Source organism: Gekko japonicus, unplaced genomic scaffold, assembly GCF_001447785.1.
Source record: "Gekko japonicus isolate JY-2015 unplaced genomic scaffold, Gekko_japonicus_V1.1 scaffold2420, whole genome shotgun sequence".
Classification (NCBI taxonomy): Eukaryota; Metazoa; Chordata; class Lepidosauria; order Squamata; family Gekkonidae; genus Gekko; species Gekko japonicus.
In genome coordinates, this window is record NW_015167126.1 from 26690 (window position 1) to 48976 (window position 22287).

The following is a 22287-nucleotide window of genomic DNA, read 5'->3' on the forward strand; positions in this document are numbered from 1 at the left end:
GGGCGTGGCCCAGATCATCAATCTGGGCCACGCCCCCAACGTGAGCGGCGTGGCTGCATCACCTCTGGTGACGCAGTTTTGGGGGCGGAGTTCCCCCCGGGGCCCGATTCCGCAGGGGCGGAAATCGGGCCTCCAAAGTGGGGGATTCCCCGCCCCCTGGCCCCATTTGGCAACCCTAGGAGTCTCAGAGCTATGTGCAGCTTTGTAGGTTTGGAGGGGGGGGGTTGCCTACATGTGCGTGAAGAAACTCCTAATGGAGTTTGAAGTTCTCTGTCCTCGTGCCTTTCCATGGCATGGCGTCTGAGGCTTTGTACAGACTTATGGAACTGCTTCATCTCACAGCAGGTGAGATGCCTGGTGACTCTGGACTATCACTGTGGCAGCAACACTAAAGGAAGGTGTCCCTCTTTCAGGTGTGCAGTCTCAACAGGTATTCTCAGGTCTCCATGTTGCACAGTCCCTTTGCACAGTCCATATAGTTCATAAAAACACATTGATAGGCTTGCAGGACAACACATCCTCACTGATGATGCTGGCCAAACTAATGGGCCTGTTGATTTCAAGCAGCAATGCGCTTCAGTGGGGACAGCTACATACGAGATCCTTGCAGTTGCTCCTCAGACCCTTCCAACTTCAGATTATGAAAAAGGAAGACCTTCCCATCCATGTCCGAGTATCTCAAATCCAGTCTGGTTTGGTGGACGAAAATGCCCAACTTTCTACGAGGAAAGAAGTATTACACTCCATTGGTGAAACAAATCTTCACTGACGCACGTTTGCTGGGATAGGGAGCAACGCTGGACAGGATACCGGTTCAGGGCTGATGGTCCAGGAGGGAGTCACATATTCCTTTCATCCTGCTAGATACGCCTCGCCTTGCTTCATTTCAGCAAGCAAGTAGACCATCACATCTTGATACAAACAGACATCTCGGCCAAAACTTACCTCAACAAACAAGGGTCCAAATTATCAGGGCTTCACAAGGAGGCAATCAAGATTCTAACAAATTGAATGCTTCCTGTGAACATGGTTGCTCATTAGAAGCACTCTGTACTTTGTCTCTACCCCATCGAGGATGTTTATATCTTAAACACTGAAGGGAGGCATTTTCAATTCTCCCTCCCCTTCTGAAGAAGGTCGACAAGTGGGCTTATCTGGATTTTTTCCAGAACAGCTCTGATACAGTCACAACTGTGGGGAAAGAGCTGAAATTGCTGGTAAGAGCAGATCCTTCACTATCCCTCTGGACTCTCCCTCTATCAGGTGTCGTCATCCCCCCCCACTTTTTGTTTTTGTTTCTTTGCATACAACAAGAACATTAGAAAGCGATTTAAGAGAAGCAGTTTAACAAAGAGCTTCCCCCCCTTCCTTCCTTCTCTCATCTTTTGGATGAAAGAGAAATAGTTCTCTCTGACCAGCAGCAAGACATAAAGAATTTATAACATTTCTGGAATTAAGGGGAAGGAGTACTAGTCTATTGAGGCTGTTATCATCAGCTAAAACACTCAATTCAAATAAACGAACACCTTAAAGGAATATTCTATGCTCCATTTTCGCAAATACGCCTGATATCAGTTTGAAATCTGACATTACCTCCAGGATGTCTATTCATCTATAGGCCTATGATATATCCATATGTTTTTAATGGATTATTGTGAACAAGCCAAAAGACTGCATAGTTGAACAAAAACCTGAACTTTCATTTTACACGACCTTCCTTCTTTCTTGCTCTCTGTGGAAATGCTGTGTTCTGCTTTTTTATAACTCGTTGACTATGTATACTATACCTACTCTTATCTGCGCTGATGGGACATTTTCTGATCTGAACTAAGTCTAAATAGGGAGTAATTTGAATTCTCCACCTTTCCCCTCCCTCTGCCTGCTTTTCTCACTGGGAAAATAGCCTTGATTCTCTGCCAAACCCAGGAATGTAAACAAGCTCCGAGACAGATTCATGACAACATACTCTGAAGACACCTACTGGCCAAGTCCTCTCCCTTATTTAATAATTGAACACAATCTGATACTATACCTTTCTATATAATACATTAATATTTAACCCTTTTTTTGCAATATTTTTTGTTTTGAAGTCACAACATTTAAATACATTAACCAAATTAACATTAACACAAAACTTCCCATTTCCTCCCTTGTTAATCTGTATTCATTTACTGTATTAGAATCCTTCCCTGTTAATATTAGTTCATACCTAACTTTTTCCTATTCTGTCATTTAATATATTTAACATGTCAGTGTAATAAACTTTAGCTTGTAAACTTAGCTATTCACAATATAAGTTGATTAACATCTGAAAGAAGTATAAAAAGTGAAAGCATTTGCTATTGAAATACTGTTCTAATACATGTAAATGTTGAAAATGATGAAATCAGATCTTTAAATGCATAAATGAAAAAATTGCACAATATATTTAAAGGAAGGAAAAGGCTCAGGAAACTTAGCATGGCAGCTGCCTGTCTGAGGGAGAAGAGAAAACCAAGAAGTTGAAGACTGACGTCATAGACTATATGGAGAAAATTTCAGAGACACTGTCTCGACAAGTGCAAACACTCAGCAAATGCAAGCTGTCACTCTTCAAATATGGTAATCTGAGCAAAACATACAAGACAAGATTAAGCAAGAAATCAAGAAGCAGCAAATCTCAGACAAGAACTTAAAACAGGTCTTGCAGAGATCAACTCCAAGAACATACTGAAATTGGCTAAATTCATGAGAAATTCAAAGAAATAACAAGCCCAAGATTTATCTCAAGAAAGGGCTGCCCAAAAGATTGAAGTTTTGGAGGTGCATTGCAGAAACCGTAATTTATGTTTCAGAGGAGTGCAAGAAGACTTCGGGAAGATATACCTTGAAGATAATTTTTCTAAGCTTCTACAGGATTATAGAGGTTCATGAAGAGCCTTTAGACATTGATCAAATATACAGAGTCAATTCAAGGATTGCTTCTAAGAACAGATTGCTCAGGGACATACTGGTTGTATTTGCACACAAGAAAACAAGATGCAATACTGAAGAAAGGGACACCCCCCCCCCCCCTCTCTCTCTCTCTCTCTCTCTCTCTCTCTCTCTCTCTCTCTCTAGTACTACTCATATGGCTATCACCTTAAGCACAAAGAGACACCCTACATAGTTTCCGATAAATAAATACAAATCTTCCATGATCTTCCTGCATCTGTACTAAAGAAAAGAAAAGATTTTGGTTTTTTAAGGCAAACTCTACAAAAGAAAGGAATAAGATATCGCTGGAGAATCCCATTTGCCTTGGAAGACATTTAATTGGTTAAAGAAATAAATGTATCTCTAATTTGTATGCAAAAAACTCATGTTAAAAAGGAGCACAAGAAAAATTTATATAACAAGAAATTGGACAAAACTTGTATAGCCTCAGTTGGTGAGAAGAAAAAAGGTGTTGTAATTTATATAAGTGATCCATGCTTATATATAATAGAAGAGCTAAAAGATCCTGAGGGAAGATATATTTTTTTAAAAAAGTAAGATCTCCAGAAGATAAAATCTTTACACTGGCTTCAATTTATGCCCCAAATCATGCAAAAGAAAAATTCCATGAATTTCCCCCAAAAACTGGATTTCCAAGAGGGAGAAATTTTAATCTTTGGTGACATGAATGGAGTACTAGATCAAAAAATGGATAGATCTAAAAAGTCTAAAGGAGATGAACTACCTAAGAATGTCATCAACTTTATGCAAAGGTTATGGAGAACTTTCAGTCCTCATTCAATAGACTATATTTTCTTCTCAGACAGACACCAGACATGTGCTGGACATCTAAGACTTCACTCATGAATTTGAGATCCATTGAGATCCAGCCGAAAACAACTGCTGATCATAATCCATTATTGGTCACATGGCAAAGAGAAATGTTTCTAAGAAGATGGAGACTGAATGACAATCTCTTGCTGCAGGAAGGTACCTTAAAAACTTGCGGGCAAGATATAGAAGTTTTTTTTTAACTAAATATTACAGAGGATCTTTCTATGGCAACTATATGGGAAGCAAGTAAAGTGTATATGAGAGGAAACTTAATTGCACTTGCCTCTAAGAATAATAAATTAAAAAACAGAAGATTAAAAAAAAAGATTCTAACATAGAGAAGAATCTGACATAGATAAGAGCCGAGCACATCAAGGGAATAGTAAATGTTCAAGTGGATTGGCTCAGCAGGGAGACCATTCAGGAGGGGGAATGGTCTCTTAAGAAAGACCTGTTTCGTCTAATTATGTCCCAATTTGACCTTCCACTGGTGGACCTGTTTGCATCACCTTCCAACCATCCACTCCCTCAGTACTTCACCAGGTTTATCCATCCACAAGCCAAAGCAGCAGACACTCTTAATTCAGGGGTGTCAAACATGTGGCCTGTGGGCCAGATGCAGCCCGCAGGGGGCTTAAATCCACCCCCTAAGCAACTTCCTTCTCCTGCTTCCTTTCCTCCAGCTCCCTTGTGGCTTTTTGCTTCCTGCCTCTTGCCTTCCCCCTCCCTCTACCTTACTTGTGCGCGCTCTCTCTCTCTCTCTCTCTCTCACACACACACACACACACACACACACACTGGCACACATAGACCTCTGTGGCTGCTTTGTGTGGGAGATATACAAAGACAAGTCTCTGTCCCTCTCTCTTGCACACGCGCGCACACACATACACGGAGCTTCTGCTTCCATCTCTGGGGCTGCTGCTCCTCTTTTGGGGAGGGAGGGGAGGAGAGAGGGAAAACAAAGTTGGAGTCTCATTGCAGCTTCAAGACCAACAACATTTTATTCCAGGTATACGCTTTTGTGTGCAAGCATACTTCTTGGGAGGGAGGGGGGTTCTTCTGACAAGCACAATGTACATTGAGGAAATTATTTTGGCTTATTCTGAAAAGTTGGGGTGTTTTTTTAAAAAAAACCAGATTGGATTTCTCTGTTCATATCTGGATTTATTTATTTATTTTTTCAAAAAGAGCCTGATTAGGAATTAGAACACTTGGATTGGTCCTTGTATCTTGGTGAGTGGAGTGATTTCAGATGCCAAATGACAATAGCACAAATTGGTAATGAGACAGGAAAACTAGTTCTCAATTCAGTCCAGGAGGATGCGTCGTCTTGACCTTCATTATCAATTGCAATTCAGCAGTCTCTCTAATCTCACTTTGACATTCCTTTATAAGAGCACTGCTACTCTTAGGTCAGCAACTGAATGTTGTGGTTTCTAATGTCAGACTTATGTCCATTTATTCTTTGCATCCTCCTGGACTGAATCCTCCTGGATAGAATTGAGACCTAGGTTTCCCATCTCATTACCAACACTGGTATCTCCACACCTACTACCTCTCTGCATATCACACCTAATCCAATCAAGCCTGCTATTGACATTCACCTGCTATTGCCATTCAACATCTGAAATCACTCTTATTAAGTTTATATCTCTGGTACCTTATGGCATGCGTGGTCTGGCCCAACAAAATGACATTTATGCCATATCTGACCCTTGTAACACATGTGTTCGACACCTCTGCTTTAACTTCTCAGTGGCCGACAGGCCTCCCCTTCACCTTTCCGCCCACACCAATGATCCCCAAGCTGATAAGAAAAATCAAGGAACAGAAGTTGGATGTCATTGTGGTGGCACGACTATGGCTCATCATGGTTCTCAGCCCTTCAAGAGATACTGATCTTTCCTCCTTTAGCCCTACCAGTACCTCCAGACATGCTTCAGCAGGGGCCTGGCACCCCCATCCAGAGTGGTTACGATTGACTGTTTGGAGGTTGAACAGAGCAGCTTCCTCTGATTAGGGTACTCTCCAAGCTTGGCAGAGATTGTTAGCTTCTAGGAAACAGTCAGCAATTAGAATATATAATACTTCCTGGAAAGTGTTCACTAGATGGAGCAGGACCTACAATAGAAGCTGTACTAGCCTTTCTGCAGGACGGCCTGACTACCAAACTCAAATCATCCACACTCAGAAGACATGTATCAACATTATCTTTAGTCTTGCCTCAATTTGAAGGTAATATACTTTCTAACTATCCGCATGTACCTGGCTTCCTCAGGAGCCCATCTCTTTTTTAAAACCCCCTCAAATACATAGGTTTCCAACATGTAAATTACACACAGTTCTATCTGTGCTCCAGGCCTCCCTTTCAACCGGTTAGGTAAATACCTATCAAATGGCTCAGGATGAAGACCCTTTTCCTCATAGTCGTGGCTTCAGCCAGAAGAGTTTTGGAACTGGGTGCCTTGTCTGTCAAACCTGAACTGTGCATTTTTCGTAAAGACAAAGTAACCATAAGAATGGACCTAACCTTCCAACCTAAGATCAATTCATACTTCCATAGGTGCCAGGAAATCGACTTTCCATACTTTGGACTGGAATCCAAACATCCTAAAGAAAAACAATGGCATACACTAGATGAGAGAAGGGCACTCAAAACCTTTTTGTGCAGGACTGAACATATCAGGAAGATGGATTCCTTATGCATAAACATATCCCCTACTAACTTAGGTAGAAAGATGTCAAAAGCGGCCATCAGTGCTACCTTCAAAGCCTGCATCATCGAGGCTTATAAGTCACTAAGGCAAGAAATTCCATCTGGGATTATAGCTCAGATGGTGAGGAGCGCTTCTACGACTACAGCCTTTACCAAACATTCGTCAGTAGAAGTGTGCAAAGCGGCAATACTTTCATCCATTTTCACCTTTGTGAGAGACTATAAAATGAACTTATACGACTCAGCCAACACTGTCTATGGTAGAAGAATACTGCAGCATATATTAACTAATGAAGAAGATGACCCACCCAGGACACTGGGAAGTCCCACCAAGATTTCCTCCACCTTAGAGGGAGAATGAACCATTGGATACTTACTTTGAAGGGTCCTTCTCCTCTGAGGAAAGGAGGACATCTTGTTCCTCCTGAAGTCATTGTCAGTGTAAGTGCTTTCTTTGTCTATCTTATGACTTATGATCCCCTTTGCTTACCTGTTTACTTCTGAGTGCCTATTACTGTTATTTAAGTTTTGTTATATGTAGAGTAGGTGTTAAAATTTTTACTGCTTTTGGGAGTTACCAGAATTGAGAGGGCAGGTGACTCCCATGACACAGACAGGAAGAGGAAAAATCTAGTATCTGCCTCTCTAAAAGGATGATGGGAGTTACCCACCAAGATGTCCTCCTTTCCTCAAAGGAGAAGGACCCTCACGGTAAGTATCCAGTGGTCTGCTCTCATGCTTGTTAGCAGATCTTCAAGGTCTGGGGTTGTTTCTTTCTCCCATTGAAAGCCAGGTGCAAGATGACCTGGCTCATCCAAGTGTTTGGGATAGTTTATTTAATCGTTCTTTGGGCTCACAGCAAGTGTTTAGGATATAAGATGCCTAGTTCTAAGTATGCTCTTGGTCTTGAGGGTTTGGCTAAGCTCCGCTGTGTGCATGTGCCTTTCTAGGCCAGTTGATTGGATCTTAGCCCTGAATCTGCTTTGATAACTGATGTGTTATTAGAGCTCTCCTCATAAGTAAACCCAGATCTTTCTTGTCAGTTCTTTGAGACCTATGGAGTCCTTGGCCAGTGCCAATGGACGGGTTCGGACTTTCTAGTAGACAGCGACACCCCAAACTGAGGGTTGCTGGAAGTCATCATAAGAACAACTAAGACCATCTTGCGAAATAGAAGCACTTTATTGTTTATTATTGAATTGTACTGTTATAAAAGTTATGGTTTTATTGGTTTTATGTATGGGCTTATGCCCCTTGTAAGCCGCCCTGAGCCCGCTTGCGGGGGTAGGGCGGGGTAAAAATACTTATATAAATATAAATGTAAATATAAATAAATAAATATCATGGTTTCTCAGCTGAGATGTCTGCAGGTACAGTCAAGGGGTCTGCTGCCCTCTGCAATGGAGGATGCAGCCTCTCAGATGGAGCCCCAGTGAGAGTTGATGTATTGAGTTAGCAGCTTAATTGGAGAGGCTAATGAGTAAGGCTGGGGCAAGCAGGAGGCAAGAAGTTAAAAGAGAAAAGAACTAATTTCCATCTTGAGCTAGGGACTTAGTTGACAGGAAAGACTGAGCAAAAGTAGTTTTATGTTCTAATTAGAAAAGGTATGAATGCACATCTGATAAACTGCATTTTGGAGACTAATGTTTCTTGTGACTGCAATGGTCGTATCCAACCCAGAATAGATAACTATAGTTTTTTTCTGGGTTTTTTTTTCTGGGCTGAAGGGTTACTTAAATTATATTCTTTGTAGTTTTAAGTTTCAGCCATTATTTCTCTTTTAAAAACAACCTTGTTTAAAATGAAATCTGAACTTTGCATTATCTCTTAAAGCTCTTATGCAGGACTACTTTGTAAAAAGGAACTATGAGGGGAAACATCTTTGTCAGCCATCATGTTGCACAATAGGCCTGATGTAAACTTGATGCTTGTGCTTCATTTAAATTGGGCCATCAGCCACTGAACGTGCAATGTTAGCATGCCAGGGATCTGTAGCTCATGCAGGCATTATGCTTGTGTGCTAAATGTTGCATGTATAAATAGTTGATCTGGAACTAGGGATGAGTAGCATAGTGGCTAGGTTTGCAGATGACACAAAATTAATCAGAAAGTTGAAAAAAAAAAGGCTGACTGTGAAGAGCTCCAAGAGGAACTTTACAAACTGAGTGAGTGGGCAACAATATGGCACCTTTGTTGGTAAGTGTTGGTAAGTGTGAGGTGATGCTCTTTGGGGTTGTAGTGGATAGCTCAATGAAAGTGTCAACCCATTGTGCTGCAGCGGTGAAAAAGAGAAACTCTGTGTTAGGGACTATTAGGAAAGGGATAGAGAATAAAATGGCCAATAATGTAATGATCCTGTATGGCTCTATGGTGTGGTCTCATTTGGAATACTGTGTATGGTTCTCGTCACCATATCTCAAAAAGGGCATTGCAGAGCTGGAAAAAGTACAGAGGAGGGCAACCAATATGATGAAGTGGTTGGAGCATCTTCCCTATGAGGAAAGGCTGAAGGGTTTGGGACTTTTCAGTTTAGAAAAGAGATGACTAAGGGGGGACATGATAGAAGTTTATAAAATTATGCATGGGGTAGAGAGAGTTGACAAAGATAAATTTTTCTCCCTCTCCCAGAGTACTAGAACTTGAGGGCATCCAATGAAACTGATCGGCAGTAGGTTTGGGATGGACAAAAGGAAATATCACTTTATACAGTGAGTGATTAAAATGTGGCATTCACTGCCAGAGGATATAATGATGGTCACAGGAATAAACAGCTTTAAAAGGGGATTCATAGATTCACGGAGGATAAGTCTGTCATAGCTACTAGCCATGGTGACTGAGGGGAACCTCCACATTCAGAGACATTAAGCCTTTGAATCCCAGAACCAGGAGACAACATCAGGGGAAGGCCTCAGCCTCTGTGCCCTGTTGTTGGCTGTCCAGAGGAACTGGTTGGCTACTGTGTGAGACAGGATGCTGGACTGATCCAGCAGGGCTCTTCTTATGTTCTTATATGTAGTAGGATTACATGCATAGCCTAGTTTAAGCAAGATGTCTGGTACAGAGGCCTAAGACTTTCTTGTTCCCACTACCCCAGCAACCAGTACTCAAGTTCTTGGCAATGCAGCGTTTTACTCTTCTATCTCACCAAGGTTATGCTTAAATTAGTCTTAGTTTTCCTAAATGTTGAATTTAATATTTTTACTATTTTAGAAAACAACATACAGTATGTTACTTAACTATATGTACTTTAATGCTTATGATCCTATGACCAATATGGTCCATAGTTTGTACAATATATACAGTACAGTAAAACTATATAATACATATTATGAACGGTGACCAGCAGTCATAGCACTCGAGGATGCTGCTGAGGATGTTTTCCTTATTGGTTACTTTTCGTTATAAAGGAATTTTCAGGAAAAAAGTTATTTCTTAAGGAAGCAACTTAGAACTGCAACTTAAATAGTCGATAAACAATCTGAGCATTCCTCGAATGTTTTTATTTATTTCATTTATAATATATATAATCTGCCCTTTGCACTGATTACAGAATGAGAGGACAATGCAATGTAAACAATACATATAAAGAGTGCAGTAAAGACCTTGTAATGCACATTAGAAGTGCAAAAAAATCTGGATTACAAAATTAGAAATAATATAGCACAAACAAAAAAATACAATTAACAATGCAAGAATAAGAAATGTTTGGACATTAAAGTAGGAATCCTGTTCACTTTGTAAAAACGCCATCCTGAACAATTCTGTTGTATGTATTCTGTGGAATGATAAAAGTATGAAAATGCAGTTGTGAAAATGATTTGGGTTTCTGTATGTGAGTTCTTTACCATGACATGACTTGCTGACTGATAACTTCTCCAGTACTTTCTCTGTTAAAGGCTCGTGATATTTGAGGAGTATGCTAAGAAGTAAGTTACTGCTAAAATATTTAGTTTAATTTATTTTAAAACATTTCTATCCTGAGTTATCTCCTTGGACTCAAAACGTGACTATGTGTTTGGGAATATAACCTAATGCAGCCGTATTCCAGTGCAGTAGCTCAGTGGTCTTCTGCACATTGCTCAAGACCATCAGGTAGGTTGCAGACCACCAGGTTGAGCTGCAAGCTGCTGCAGAAACACCATCCTTCCCCTCCCCATTTGGAAGGATCTGCTGCTAGTGTACACACATGGAGATCAAGAGCACTCCGCCTCCTGTCCCTTTGCACACTCACAGAGAGGAGCAGCAGAATAGCAAGGCAAGATCATTTGATGGGGGACTCCTTACACATACACACTAATATACATGAAGGTTCCTTTTACTGAGTCAGACCACCGGCCCATCAGGGTTAGTATTGTCTATTCAGACTGGCTGCAGCTGTCCGGGATCACAGGTGGAGATCTTCACATCACCTACTACCTGGTCCTTTCAACTGGAGATGCCAGAGATTGAATCAGGGACCTTCTGCCTGCAAAGCAGATAGTCTACCATTGATCCATACCCCGTCCCCTTGGCTTGTTCCTTACCACCTGGTGCTCATCATGTGTTTCCTGTCCTTGGCACTGTTAGTCCTAGCCTTGACAGTGGCAAAATCTTAACTCTGGCTCCCCCTTCTCCTGTCACTCCCATTCTGTCACATGACTTCCTGTCATGTGCTTGTAGTTTAGTAGGTCCCAGGTCTGGAAAGGTTTACAACCACTGCACTGGACTTCTTTTTGTAAGATATGGTTGGGTGCATAAGCACCTGCAAAGGAAATGTGCTTTAGGAGGTGGAAGGCATGAGGTCTTATAATGGAAAGTGCCCAATAATGCCTTATATCTCTTGTTCCTGTCCTTAGGAGAATTTTTCCTCTGCTATGATCCTCGAAAAGATTACTGGGGTTTTTTAACTCCCATGACTGTGCCTAGGATCCAGGGTTTGGCAGCTGTCTACAACAACTCCATCTACTACATTGCTGGAACCTGTGGAAACCATCAGCGTATGTTTACCGTAGAGGCCTATGACATTGAATTAAACAAGTGGACTCGAAAGAAAGACTTCCCATGTGACCAGTCCATTAATCCCTACATTAAACTTGTTGTCCTCAAAAATAAACTTCATTTGTTTGTGCGAGCTACTCAAGTCACTGTTGAAGAACATGTCTTCAGAACCAGCAGGAAGAATTCCCTCTATCAGTACGATGAAGTTAATGACCAGTGGCAGAAGGTGTATGAGACTCCAGATAAGCTCTGGGATCTTGGACGTCATTTTGAATGTGCTGTTGCTAAATTATATCCGCAGTGTCTTCAGAAAGTTATTTGACCCCCACCCCCCATTTCCATTGGTAAAATGCCTTAGTAACTTTGGTATTTAATGCTAGCAGAAAAATTGTTTTTAAAAGAAAAACCAATCCAATTCTGTCAGTATTTGATGTGAGCTGAAATTGATGGCTTTTTTTTTAACATGGGGACGGGTGCTCTTTAAAGATTGCAGTGGGGGAGAAGGGAATTAGTGGTTGAGTTTCCTAATGGATGTTTTCCTGCAGAGTAAGGAGTGGGTTACAAAGTGCAATTATCAGTTTTTCTCTGCTAGTCATTTGATCATGTTCTAAAGTAACAGTTTGACTAAAAGCAAGAGTAGATGGATTGGGGTAACTATGCACTCCAGTGGACACAAATCTAATGTTAATAGCTGAAGCGAAGAGAGCAAGTTTGAAGTAACTTCTTATTTAAATACGGGTAAAATCTGAGGCAATATCAATAGTTCACTATTTTCAATTCAGTGACACTAAGTAGGCAGATACCCAGTCTTTATACCTCTTCCATGTGTATAAAGGTACTGAAATGTTTGTTGTATTTATACATTGTGTTAGGTTCTGGAGAAACAAAAGTTTGCGACAGTACACAAGCTACCATTTCTTAAAAATATAAAAGATATATGTCAGGTGGCTGTATTGCTTCCCTTCAGTGGGTTTCATTTTTGCATGGGGTTTCTTACCCTTCCAATGGCATAATAAGATATAGCCATCTTCTGCCAATTAAATACAGAGCTTCAAATGTGCAGTTGAACTTGTTCATCACTCCATGAAGGGCTTAAACCCAGTGGTGCTAGTACATTTTTGATACTTGTTAAGTTTGAAATGGGTCAACTTAGACTGCCAACGTTATGGTAGTTGGTTAGTATTACTGTGTCTAGTCTTAAGCATGTACCTTGCTGCTTTGTGTGTGAACCCCCCTTTTGAACTTCTTGTGGACCTAGTTCTATATAGGGTAGGCTAAGTAGTCTTAATGGCTGTTACTTTGGGGGAGTTGCTCCACCTGTTAAAAGGCTAAGCGCTAAATGCACTTTTTTTTTGTCCATCCTGAGATAATTTTGACAATGTAGTGTTGAATGCTATTGGGCAGCCAAAACAGTCTGGCCAAGTGGGCTTTGACTGTTGGGGGGTACTAGACCATTTATGAAACTTTGGGTTCCTTATTGTTGCTGTTCTTGGCATGTATCTCACTTGCAGCTGCTGAATTGTCATGGAACAATATTCGCCTCCAGCCAGCCTAGTGTGGAAGCAGTTCTGGCTATCTGTCAGTGCCCTCAGTCCTTCTGTCTGTTGCCTGGCATCCTGCCCTTCACTTGTTTCTGTGAAAGTTTGCACTACTGAGCTTTCTTGGTGATCCAGTAGCCACTTTTGGAAATCTGTGGTTGAAAATAATTTTTGGTACTGAATAAGAATCCACTTTCTCTGTGGCTGTCATATGTTTGAATTGATAGAATGAGAGATTCTCCTTAAAACTCCAAGTAGTTTTAGCATGACAGATCCAATTGAGCACCAAGGTTAATGGTAGCTCTCCTGTTGGTGGTTCTTTGCTAGGAGTAGCAAGTCACCGAGTACAGTTGTTGAAGAATGAAGTCTGTCTTTCATTAATTTGGTTTTGTTTTCCAAGATCTTCTGACCATATACCCAAGGATGCTTGTTACTTCTAATTGATAAATTAGTCAGTCAATCCTTGGCTGAATTGGTTAAATCCAGAATAATATTCAGTTAGTGAATTTTTGGCTTATGATTCCCTAGTTAGCTTTCCTTTGTGTAAATATGAATCTACTTGACTAACTCTTGCGCAATATATTGAACACACAACTGTGAAATTATTGAAAGCATGATAAACGTCTCTTTCTATTACATACCTCATCTTCCAGAGATTCAGTGAATAGTTTTTTGTCTTGGGCTTCTTCAGATAGCTAGAGGTGCAGTAGTTCTGGCCTGTAAAACACCATTAGGTTTCTATTGTGGTCCCTTGAGAGTGGTAACCTTCTCCATGGGGACCTGTATCCAACCATGTATTTCTTTCCACCATATAGATGGAAGTTTCTGCAGATTCCACTCTCCTGCTGCAGACTCCTGCTTTGCCCCCCACCCCCACTGTTCCTGAGGGTCTCTGGACACCCAGCAACATTATTTTCAGGCCTCAGTGGGTTGCAGCAGGAAGGGGCAGTGAGCAAGTCCTGTTCTCTGATGTCCAGAGCATTCGTATATTAAACCAGTGAACAGTAAGTGCAGACGGAAGGCAAGTCACGTGTTCAACCCTTGCTTCAAAAAGCACTCCTGAAGCAGTTGTGAAGCAAAATTGCACAGTCAACATGCTTCCTTACATGAGAGTTCTGGTTCTTCTGAACCAGGGGTTAAGACTTTTATATGCTAAGTATAGTTGTTAAGACTGAACTTTAAATGACATTGAATTCTGGTTTCCTTAGGCTTTCTTGAGGATGCTGTTAAGAGGTATATCCAGTTGATTTCACACGTTTAACTTTATTTCTTACTCCTTATTTGGCTGTATTAGCTCTGTTGTAAGACTCTTAGCTGCAAACTTTCTGAAGCACCCTTCCTTACAATGTTGCGTTAGTAGTTTTGGTTTTTTGCAAAAAGTGTTATGTATCTTTCAGTAAGTTAAGTTCAGTTGAAAAATTTTTACAAAACGTATTGCTGCTTTTTGACAATCTTCTCTATTTATTTAGTAGAAACGTCAGTCTGACTTGAAATTTAAGAAATTAGTTTAAGTTAGCAAATGACCCTGTCATGTGATGTACTGAAGTACAGTATGCTGTAGTTATTTCTGCAGTTGGTTTGTTCTTAACTTTTCATTTTTTAAAAAAAAATCTGCACTAAATACAAAGATCTTTTTGTCTAACCATTTACACTGGGGGTAGGGTGGGGGGGGGAAGGTATGACTGTAACATGCTTGAAAGCTAACTTTTGACCCTTTTGCCATGGGTTTTCTTTTTTTTGGAAATACAGTGAGTCTTATGCATGAATAATTGTTTGAGCAGTAATATTAACCATGAATCTTTTAGTTCTTTACATGCTTTCAAATTATCCAGTGAGAAGTCGTCATCCCCCACAATGTAAACCTTGTTTTTAGAATTGGATTTCCCCCCCAAAAAAGGAACCCTGCACGGTGTGAGATCAGATGATGCAAGTCTGCACCAGAGTTACTGTAACTATGCTAACTTACACAGAGCCAGGTTTTTGGTTTTTCTCCATCCATCCTGCTTTTCTTACTTAGCCTATCTTGTTGAGTTACCGATCTTCCATTTTAATGCCCTGGGGAGGGGAGGGGGTAACAAAACATGCTGGAAAAAAGATCCCAGTTCTTTAATTCCGGATTTTACTCCCTTTTCAAGAACCGTGCACTGCTTGCACACATGTTCCGCAGTTGGTGCAAGCCTGATGGAGCCTCTTCTTGACTGTGCAGCAGCAGAGCCTGGTGCGTTGTCCCCCTCCAACCTACTACAGCTGGTTTTGTTGTGTGTGCCATGCATGTAGTTTGCATAATATCAAAGCACTCCCTGTGTTGAAATGGCATCAGATGTTCAGCGCTCAGGTATGTTAGTAAGAAGTACTGTAGTCCTCTGACGGCAAATGTGTGGAATTTTAAACATTTTGCCATAATTGCACAATTTTGCATTTTTACGTAATGTCATGTTAGTTTTCTTATAATAAACTGTTCAAATACAGTTGACTTGGCTGGTTGGTTCTCTTGCTTTTTGGTCTCGATTTTATAACATCTTTCAAGGGTGATGTCTAGTACTGACATGTAAACACACAAAATTGTCCGTGTACTAAAGTCTGGTATTACCCACCCTTCAGCTCACATACGGAGGGTTTGGAGTGTTGTGTAGAAAGGAATTAATCCAATCACTAGATGTCTCTAGGCAGTAGAGCATGGCTCTAGGCACGGGGACAGTGGCTGACTTTTAATGTTGATGTGGGCTGGTCCATGCATGTGTCAGTCGTGGATGTTTTCATGAGCTTCCTTCAAAGCAGTTGTTGGAAGCTGCAACCCTAGGGTGCAAAAAGCAGCTTGGGACAGCGTTTGTGATAGAAAATACTGCTTCCAAGAAAATAGTTGAGTAGTTCCTCTCCTTGCACTATCATTTGCTGCAGATTACAGCTTTGGAGTAAGTGAAATTGGAAGAAAACATTCAGAGACCGAGTATAATATATAGTTTGATTTTCAGGTGCTAAATATTTATCCAAAGGGAAATCTACAGGATTCCTTCCAGGGAGGAAATAAGCTTTAGCCTTGACCCTTCGAAGCAAAACAGTGTTCTTTCTCCTGAAGAGCAACCAAGCATTATTGGAAGTTCCTTCTCAGTTGTCTGTATTTTGTAATAGACCAATGGAGTATAACTAAAATATATATCTTTAAAAATTTTATACCCTAACTTATAAAGTGAACTTGTCAATACAAAATGATAAGAGGGAAAAACTGGGTTTTAGGTGTTGAGAGAGAACTTCTATCTGTTTGGAGGAGTTGCCTCTTTTTTTGGCAGGGCTCTTATCCTTTAACAGATACATGACACATGCTATGGGACATACAACTGCTCCAGCCTTTTCCAACTTGGAAGGTCCTATAGGTGTCTTCACATATGAACAGAGTCCTGTCTAGCCCCTTGATTGCTGTTTGAATATGATAGTGTGGGTCCTAGAGAAAAGGAATGCAATTTTTAAATCCAATGTATGTTCTAGGTAGTGTGTTATTTTACATTCTCATATGAAGTGGGGGGGGGGCACACACCCTCATTTAAGCCTGGTGTATAAAAATAGCCAAAATATTGAGGAAACTAGGATAATGTTCAGCCAAAATGTAGTTGACATTTTGACAGAACGATGATGTGTTTGGCACAAATTAATCTTTTCATATATAATTCTGTAAGGTGAATGAACTTGCTGCAATAAAATCCAGGATATTTTCTATAATGGTGGATTTGCATTGTTCTGGGGATACTGCTGGTTCCGAGTTATGAGAGACCAGAATGAAGGAATATAGTGCGATTCAAAAGTTATAAAGTAATTTTGCACATATGTCTAAAAACCTGAAAGAATCTTATTTGTGTCATTAGATGTTGAATGAGGAAATGAAGGAAGCTTCATATAACAGTGTTAAAACAAACTTTTAAATAAGAAAGGGAAATACCCCATAAATTTCTTGTGGTTTTTTGGTGCCTCTCTCGGTTGGGGAAGAGGAGGTGAGTTGTGAAATTTTTAATATTAAAATACAAGTAAAACATCTCCCATACTCCTAAGCAACAGTAAGATTTTATTAACTGTAAATTATTAAGACGTGGAACTGCCTTATACTGAATCAGATCATTGGCCCAGGATCCCAGGTGGATGTCCTTCACATCACCTGCTGCCTGGTCCTTTCAACTGCAGATGTCAAGGATTGAACCTGGGACCTTCTGTGTGCCAAGCAGATGCTCTACCACTGAGCCACAGCCCCCCTCCCCCCATATAATTTTTTTGGTTTATCCATGCCATCCTATTTTGTAGAGAAGTAACCGTGCCGGCATATCGCTGCAAATAAGGAGAGTCTAGTGGAATCTTGAAGGCTAACAAAATGTATTCCACATAAACTTTTATGGACTAGAATTTACTGAGAAAGTGAGTTCTAGTCCATGAAAGTTTATGCTGGAATAAAAACTTGTTATTCTTTAAAGGTGTCACAAGACTTGTGTTTTATCATACCTTGCTTTATCAAGTGCATCTCTGGCACCTTAGTGGGAACTGCTGCATTTATAAACCACTGTAAATAACATAAGTACTCTGTTGTATCAGACCTGTGGTCCATCTAGTCCAGCATCTTGTCTCACACACTGGCCAATCAGTTATTCTAGAGGACCAACAACAGGGCATAGAAGCCAAAGCCTTCTCCCAGTGCTGCGTCCTATCACTGGTATTCAGAGGTTTAGTGTTTCTCATTGTGGAGGCTCCCTTTAGTCGTCGTGGCTAGAAACTGCTGACAGATCTATCCTACATGAATGTATCTAGTCCCCTTTTAAAGTCATCTACGCTTGCAGCCATCACAACATCCTCTGTCAGTAAACTGTATGTTTGAATCTCGCATCCTGAATCGTGTGTATACTGAGTCATGCAAAAGATTTTATGTCCCTGCCAACTGTTCAAAGGACCAAACTAGATGTGGTGCTTATCTTCAACACTGAGACACCACTGTTTTAAATCCTAAAACGGGTGATTTATAAATGCCACAATGCAGCAGCATGGGGGGGGGACACAAGGTATTCTCATTTCCCTCCCCTGCATCTTTTGATGTACCAAAACAGCTGGGGAGGGGCAGCATGGCTGTTTTGGCACTTGAAAAGGTGTAGGGGAGCTTCCGGTTTAAACGTTTTGCCGCTCCGATGCGTCTCGTCTCACTTAGATGGCGACGCGCCAAGACCCGGCTGATGGGATGGGTTCGAGTTCGTCCCGAACCCCCAGCCTGGGGCGGTGAGGAGAGCATCTTCCAAGGGGACGCCCAAGGAATCGAGGCTCACCTTCTTCCCCGATAGGTACTGTCGCTGCGGAGCCAGCATGGCGCCCAGAGATGACTGCCGGAGCAAGCAAGCACGATCAAACTTCTAAAAAGACTTCCAAAAGACCTCCAAGGCTACAAACTGAGTTAAGCAAAGCTCAGGTGAAAATAAGCGAATGGAGCCTTGGTAGTAATTGGAAGCACCTAAGTTTGAAGCATGGGGAGAGGAGATTTCAAGCCCCCCCCCATATGAGTAAACTGTAGAAAGTTTTAAATTGAAAATAAAAAGACTTTGAGCCAAACCAAGCGTATAAGAAGTTAAGTGAACGCAAAACCTGCTAAAATATACGAAGCGGAATTAAAACGCATAACTTTTGCTTTGTTTTGGAAAACTTACCTCTTGTTGATATTGTGGCTAGGAGAGGACGGAGAGCGCTGGAGAAAAAACTGGTGACCAGAGATAACATACCAGGAAGCATCTACAGACTTCTCTTCGTTGTTAGCAAGTGCACTGCGCCCTCTAATGGATCAGATGACTACTCTCAACACTAAGCTAGATAATGTGCAAAAACAACTAAAGCAGATGGATAAGAGAACCTCAGCAACCGAGAAAACGTTGAAAAAGCTGGAATAACAGACTGAGAGTATTAATAAAAGAGTGGATGAAGTAGAGAAGGAGAGATCCTCGGATAAAACGCAACTAATACAGCTCCAGCTGGAAAGATCCATGTATGTTCTACGTTTCCATGGGATACCTGAAGATAAGAATGAGGACTTAAAGGAACTCTTGGCGGTTGCCTTGGCCCCACTAATGGATTATAAACAAGAAGACTTAAGGAAATGGATGTGGCGTACAGGTCTTATCCGGATTTTATAAAGAAAAATAAACTTCCAGGGGAAACTTACTTAAAATTTATGAAATGATCAACCAGAGAACTGGTGCTAAAGTCAACAATGGGGAAATCCTTAAAAATCAAGAAATGAAGAGATAAAATTTTTGAAAGACATTCCATTTGAAGTAAGAAAACGGAGGAAATTATGGGGAGGACGGGGTACAAATCTAATAAATAAATAAATAAATACAGGATGCTTTCTCTCTCCCTGCAAAGAAAGGGAACACTGTATCGATGGCTATTCCCGGAAGGGCTGAGTTTTAATTACCAAGATAAAAAAATATAAAATTGACTCTATTCCAAAAGCGGAAAGATTTATGGATCAAATGTTCAATGTAAAAAAGAAGCAGAAGGAAAAGAATCTAAAACCGGATGTGGAGGAAGAAGAAGAGGTGGAGGAAGAGTCCTACTCACAGGACTCAACAAGCCAAATTTCCTCGTCATCAGAATCATCTGAATCGGAGAAAGGAGCGGCTGCTCCCAAATGGCAGAAAATGAAGAAATCTAAGAAGAAAAGACTCTAAAACTAAAGCATGAGTGCTAAGGGCAGTAATTGTGCCAAGCTAATAATTTTATATTTGTATAATCGAACTAATCTCTGTATAACCTGTATTAATAGGTTAAAAAGATCTATTCTTTTAGCTTTTTCAGATCGTGATTTGTATTAGTCTTTACCATATCCCCATATCCAGTAGATTTATTTATTTTAATTTATTTTATTATATTTATACCACGCCCTCCCCGCGAACGGGCTCAGGGCGACTTACACAGGCACAAAGTGCATACAATATATAAAAGAGTTAAAATTCCATATAAATAAACCAGTTAAATTATAAAACAACTTAAAACAGCTTAAAATCAGTTCGGCGGATGCACATAACTCCTAACATCTTGTGTAACGGGGGGGGGGAATGCTGGGGTGATGGAAGGATGTTACCCCACCCCCCTGGTGGTCTGTCTTTACAAACAGTGGTGGTGTAAGTGGCTGTGGCGGCTCCTACTCATAAGCCTGGCAGAAGAGCGCCGTCTTGCAGGCCCTGTGGAACTGCTCAAGGTCCCGCAGGGCCCTGATCTCCTCCGGGAGCTCATTCCACCAGATAGGAGCCGCCACTGAAAAGGACCTGGCTCTCGTTGCTGCAAGCTTGGCCTCCTTAGGGCCCGGGGTCACCAGCCGGTGTTGTGACCCCGACTGAAGTGCTCTTTGGGGAAAATATATTTAGAATAGAGTGGTAGTTTTCCTTCCCCATCCAGTAGACTTTATGTATCTAGATCTCCCTGACCTATTTCCCATAGTAATAGTGATAGGGCATTAGTATTCCTTTCCACATCCCATATGTGTAGTGTGTAGAAAATGCAAAATAAAAGAAAATTCCCCTTCGGGGGGCCAAAAATAAAAGAAAAGGTGTAGGGGAGAGGAGTGGTTGCCTTGTCTCATCACGCTGCAGGCCCAATCAGACTTGGGCCCTTGTGGCATTGGTATGATATATAAACAGACACAGATGTTATCTAGTTCTTATTTAAAAAGCTTCCCATATTCTTTAAAGTTGTGTCACATCATAACCTCTCTTTAAATTAGTCAATTTGATTAGGAGGAAGGTTTCCTTGCATTTCAAAATCCATTCGTCAACCATGGGGCATGAGTCGTATTTCCAGTGGCGTACAAATACTAATCTAGCAGCTGTTAGCATATGTGGAATTAAGTTTTGCTTATCTTTCAAGAACTTGGCTGACTATAGTAATATAACCTCAACTGAAAAGGGAAAATCTACAACAAAGCCTTTTTTCTAGTAGTTTACAACAGATGACCAATAAAGTTGTGCTCTGCAACATCACCACCACAAATGCAGATAGTCTGTGTTAGGTAATTTACAATACCAGCACGTATCATCTATGTTTCTATAAATTTTAGCTATTTTATGTGGTCACGAATACCATTGACACAACATTTTTATCAGACTCCCTAAATCCAAGGCAGATTGAAAAAGTTAAACCATGGGTAAAAGTATATTTCCACTATTCTTTAGAGATTTCATAACCCAAGTCCTTTTCCCACTTGGATTGGAATGAATCTTTAGAGAATCTGGTTTTTGCTTGTTATCTAATAAAAAAACTCTTAATTTGCAAATATTCAAACCAGTTAATATTACCATTGCTTATTTGATAGACTTCTTGGAAATCAATAATGTTATTGTCTGTAAGCAGTTGATTATATCTATACTATATAGTTCCCATTTAGACATAGAACTAAATTTAAAATTTTGCAGGATATTTAAATTTCTTACTGCAGATGCTCACCACAAAATATCGGGTGATAGTGTTTTTTTAATATCCCAGATCTGCATAAGACCATTTATAATCCAGTTTTCCTTATAGACTGTTTCTTAAATGCTTATTCAACCACAGAAAGGTCTTCAAAGGCATGCTACCCTAACATTCAAGTTCAACTTTATTATTACAATCCAAGATCAGAATTTAAGGCCGCATATACATTAATATATGGCAGATACATTGATTACATATCTGTATATACCTGAGCATTTAATGCAAATATGCGCTACTACCATAATATATGGCTACTTCTGATGGATCTTGATTTCCAGCTATCCACTTGGCAATTCATGCTAATCGTAAAGCGTAATGAATTAGATTTATCCAGGGCTCTTTTTGTAGCAGGAACTCCTTTGCATATTAGGCCACACACCCCTAATGTAGCCAATCCTCCAAGAGCTTAAAGAGCTCTTATATTAGAAATGTCTAAACCACTTTTGGTAATTTTATTTTGTGCTGCTAGTAATCTTACTCTAGATTTTTTGCTATTATATATATATATATATATGTATATATATGTATATGTATATGTATATATATATATATACATGTATTATCATGGATGGCCATTGCTTAATGATTTTGATTAATAATAATGATTGGAAGATTAGGTATTGTGTTGTAAATTTTGGGTATCGGTATCATTCTAACTGCATTAATTTGACCCATAATAGATAAAAGTGAAAGATTTCCAGAGAGCAAATTTGTTCTTAATATCTAATATGATAGATTTGTTATCATTATAAAGTAGGTTATCATTATTCTTGCTTAATT

At 40.3% G+C, this 22287-nt stretch overlaps 1 protein-coding gene across 1 annotated transcript in view; it reads left to right on the forward strand.

Moving 5' to 3' along the window:
- The window catches only part of KBTBD8 (kelch repeat and BTB (POZ) domain containing 8), a 30020-nt gene extending 18174 nt beyond the window's left edge, over positions 1–11846 (forward strand). Inside the window, exon 4 of the mRNA XM_015413008.1 lies at positions 11344–11846. Coding sequence (XP_015268494.1) covers positions 11344–11807 — 464 coding nt within the window. The 3' untranslated portion in view covers positions 11808–11846. The remainder of the gene's footprint in view (positions 1–11343) is intronic.
- The last annotated feature ends 10441 nt before the right edge of the window (positions 11847–22287 follow it).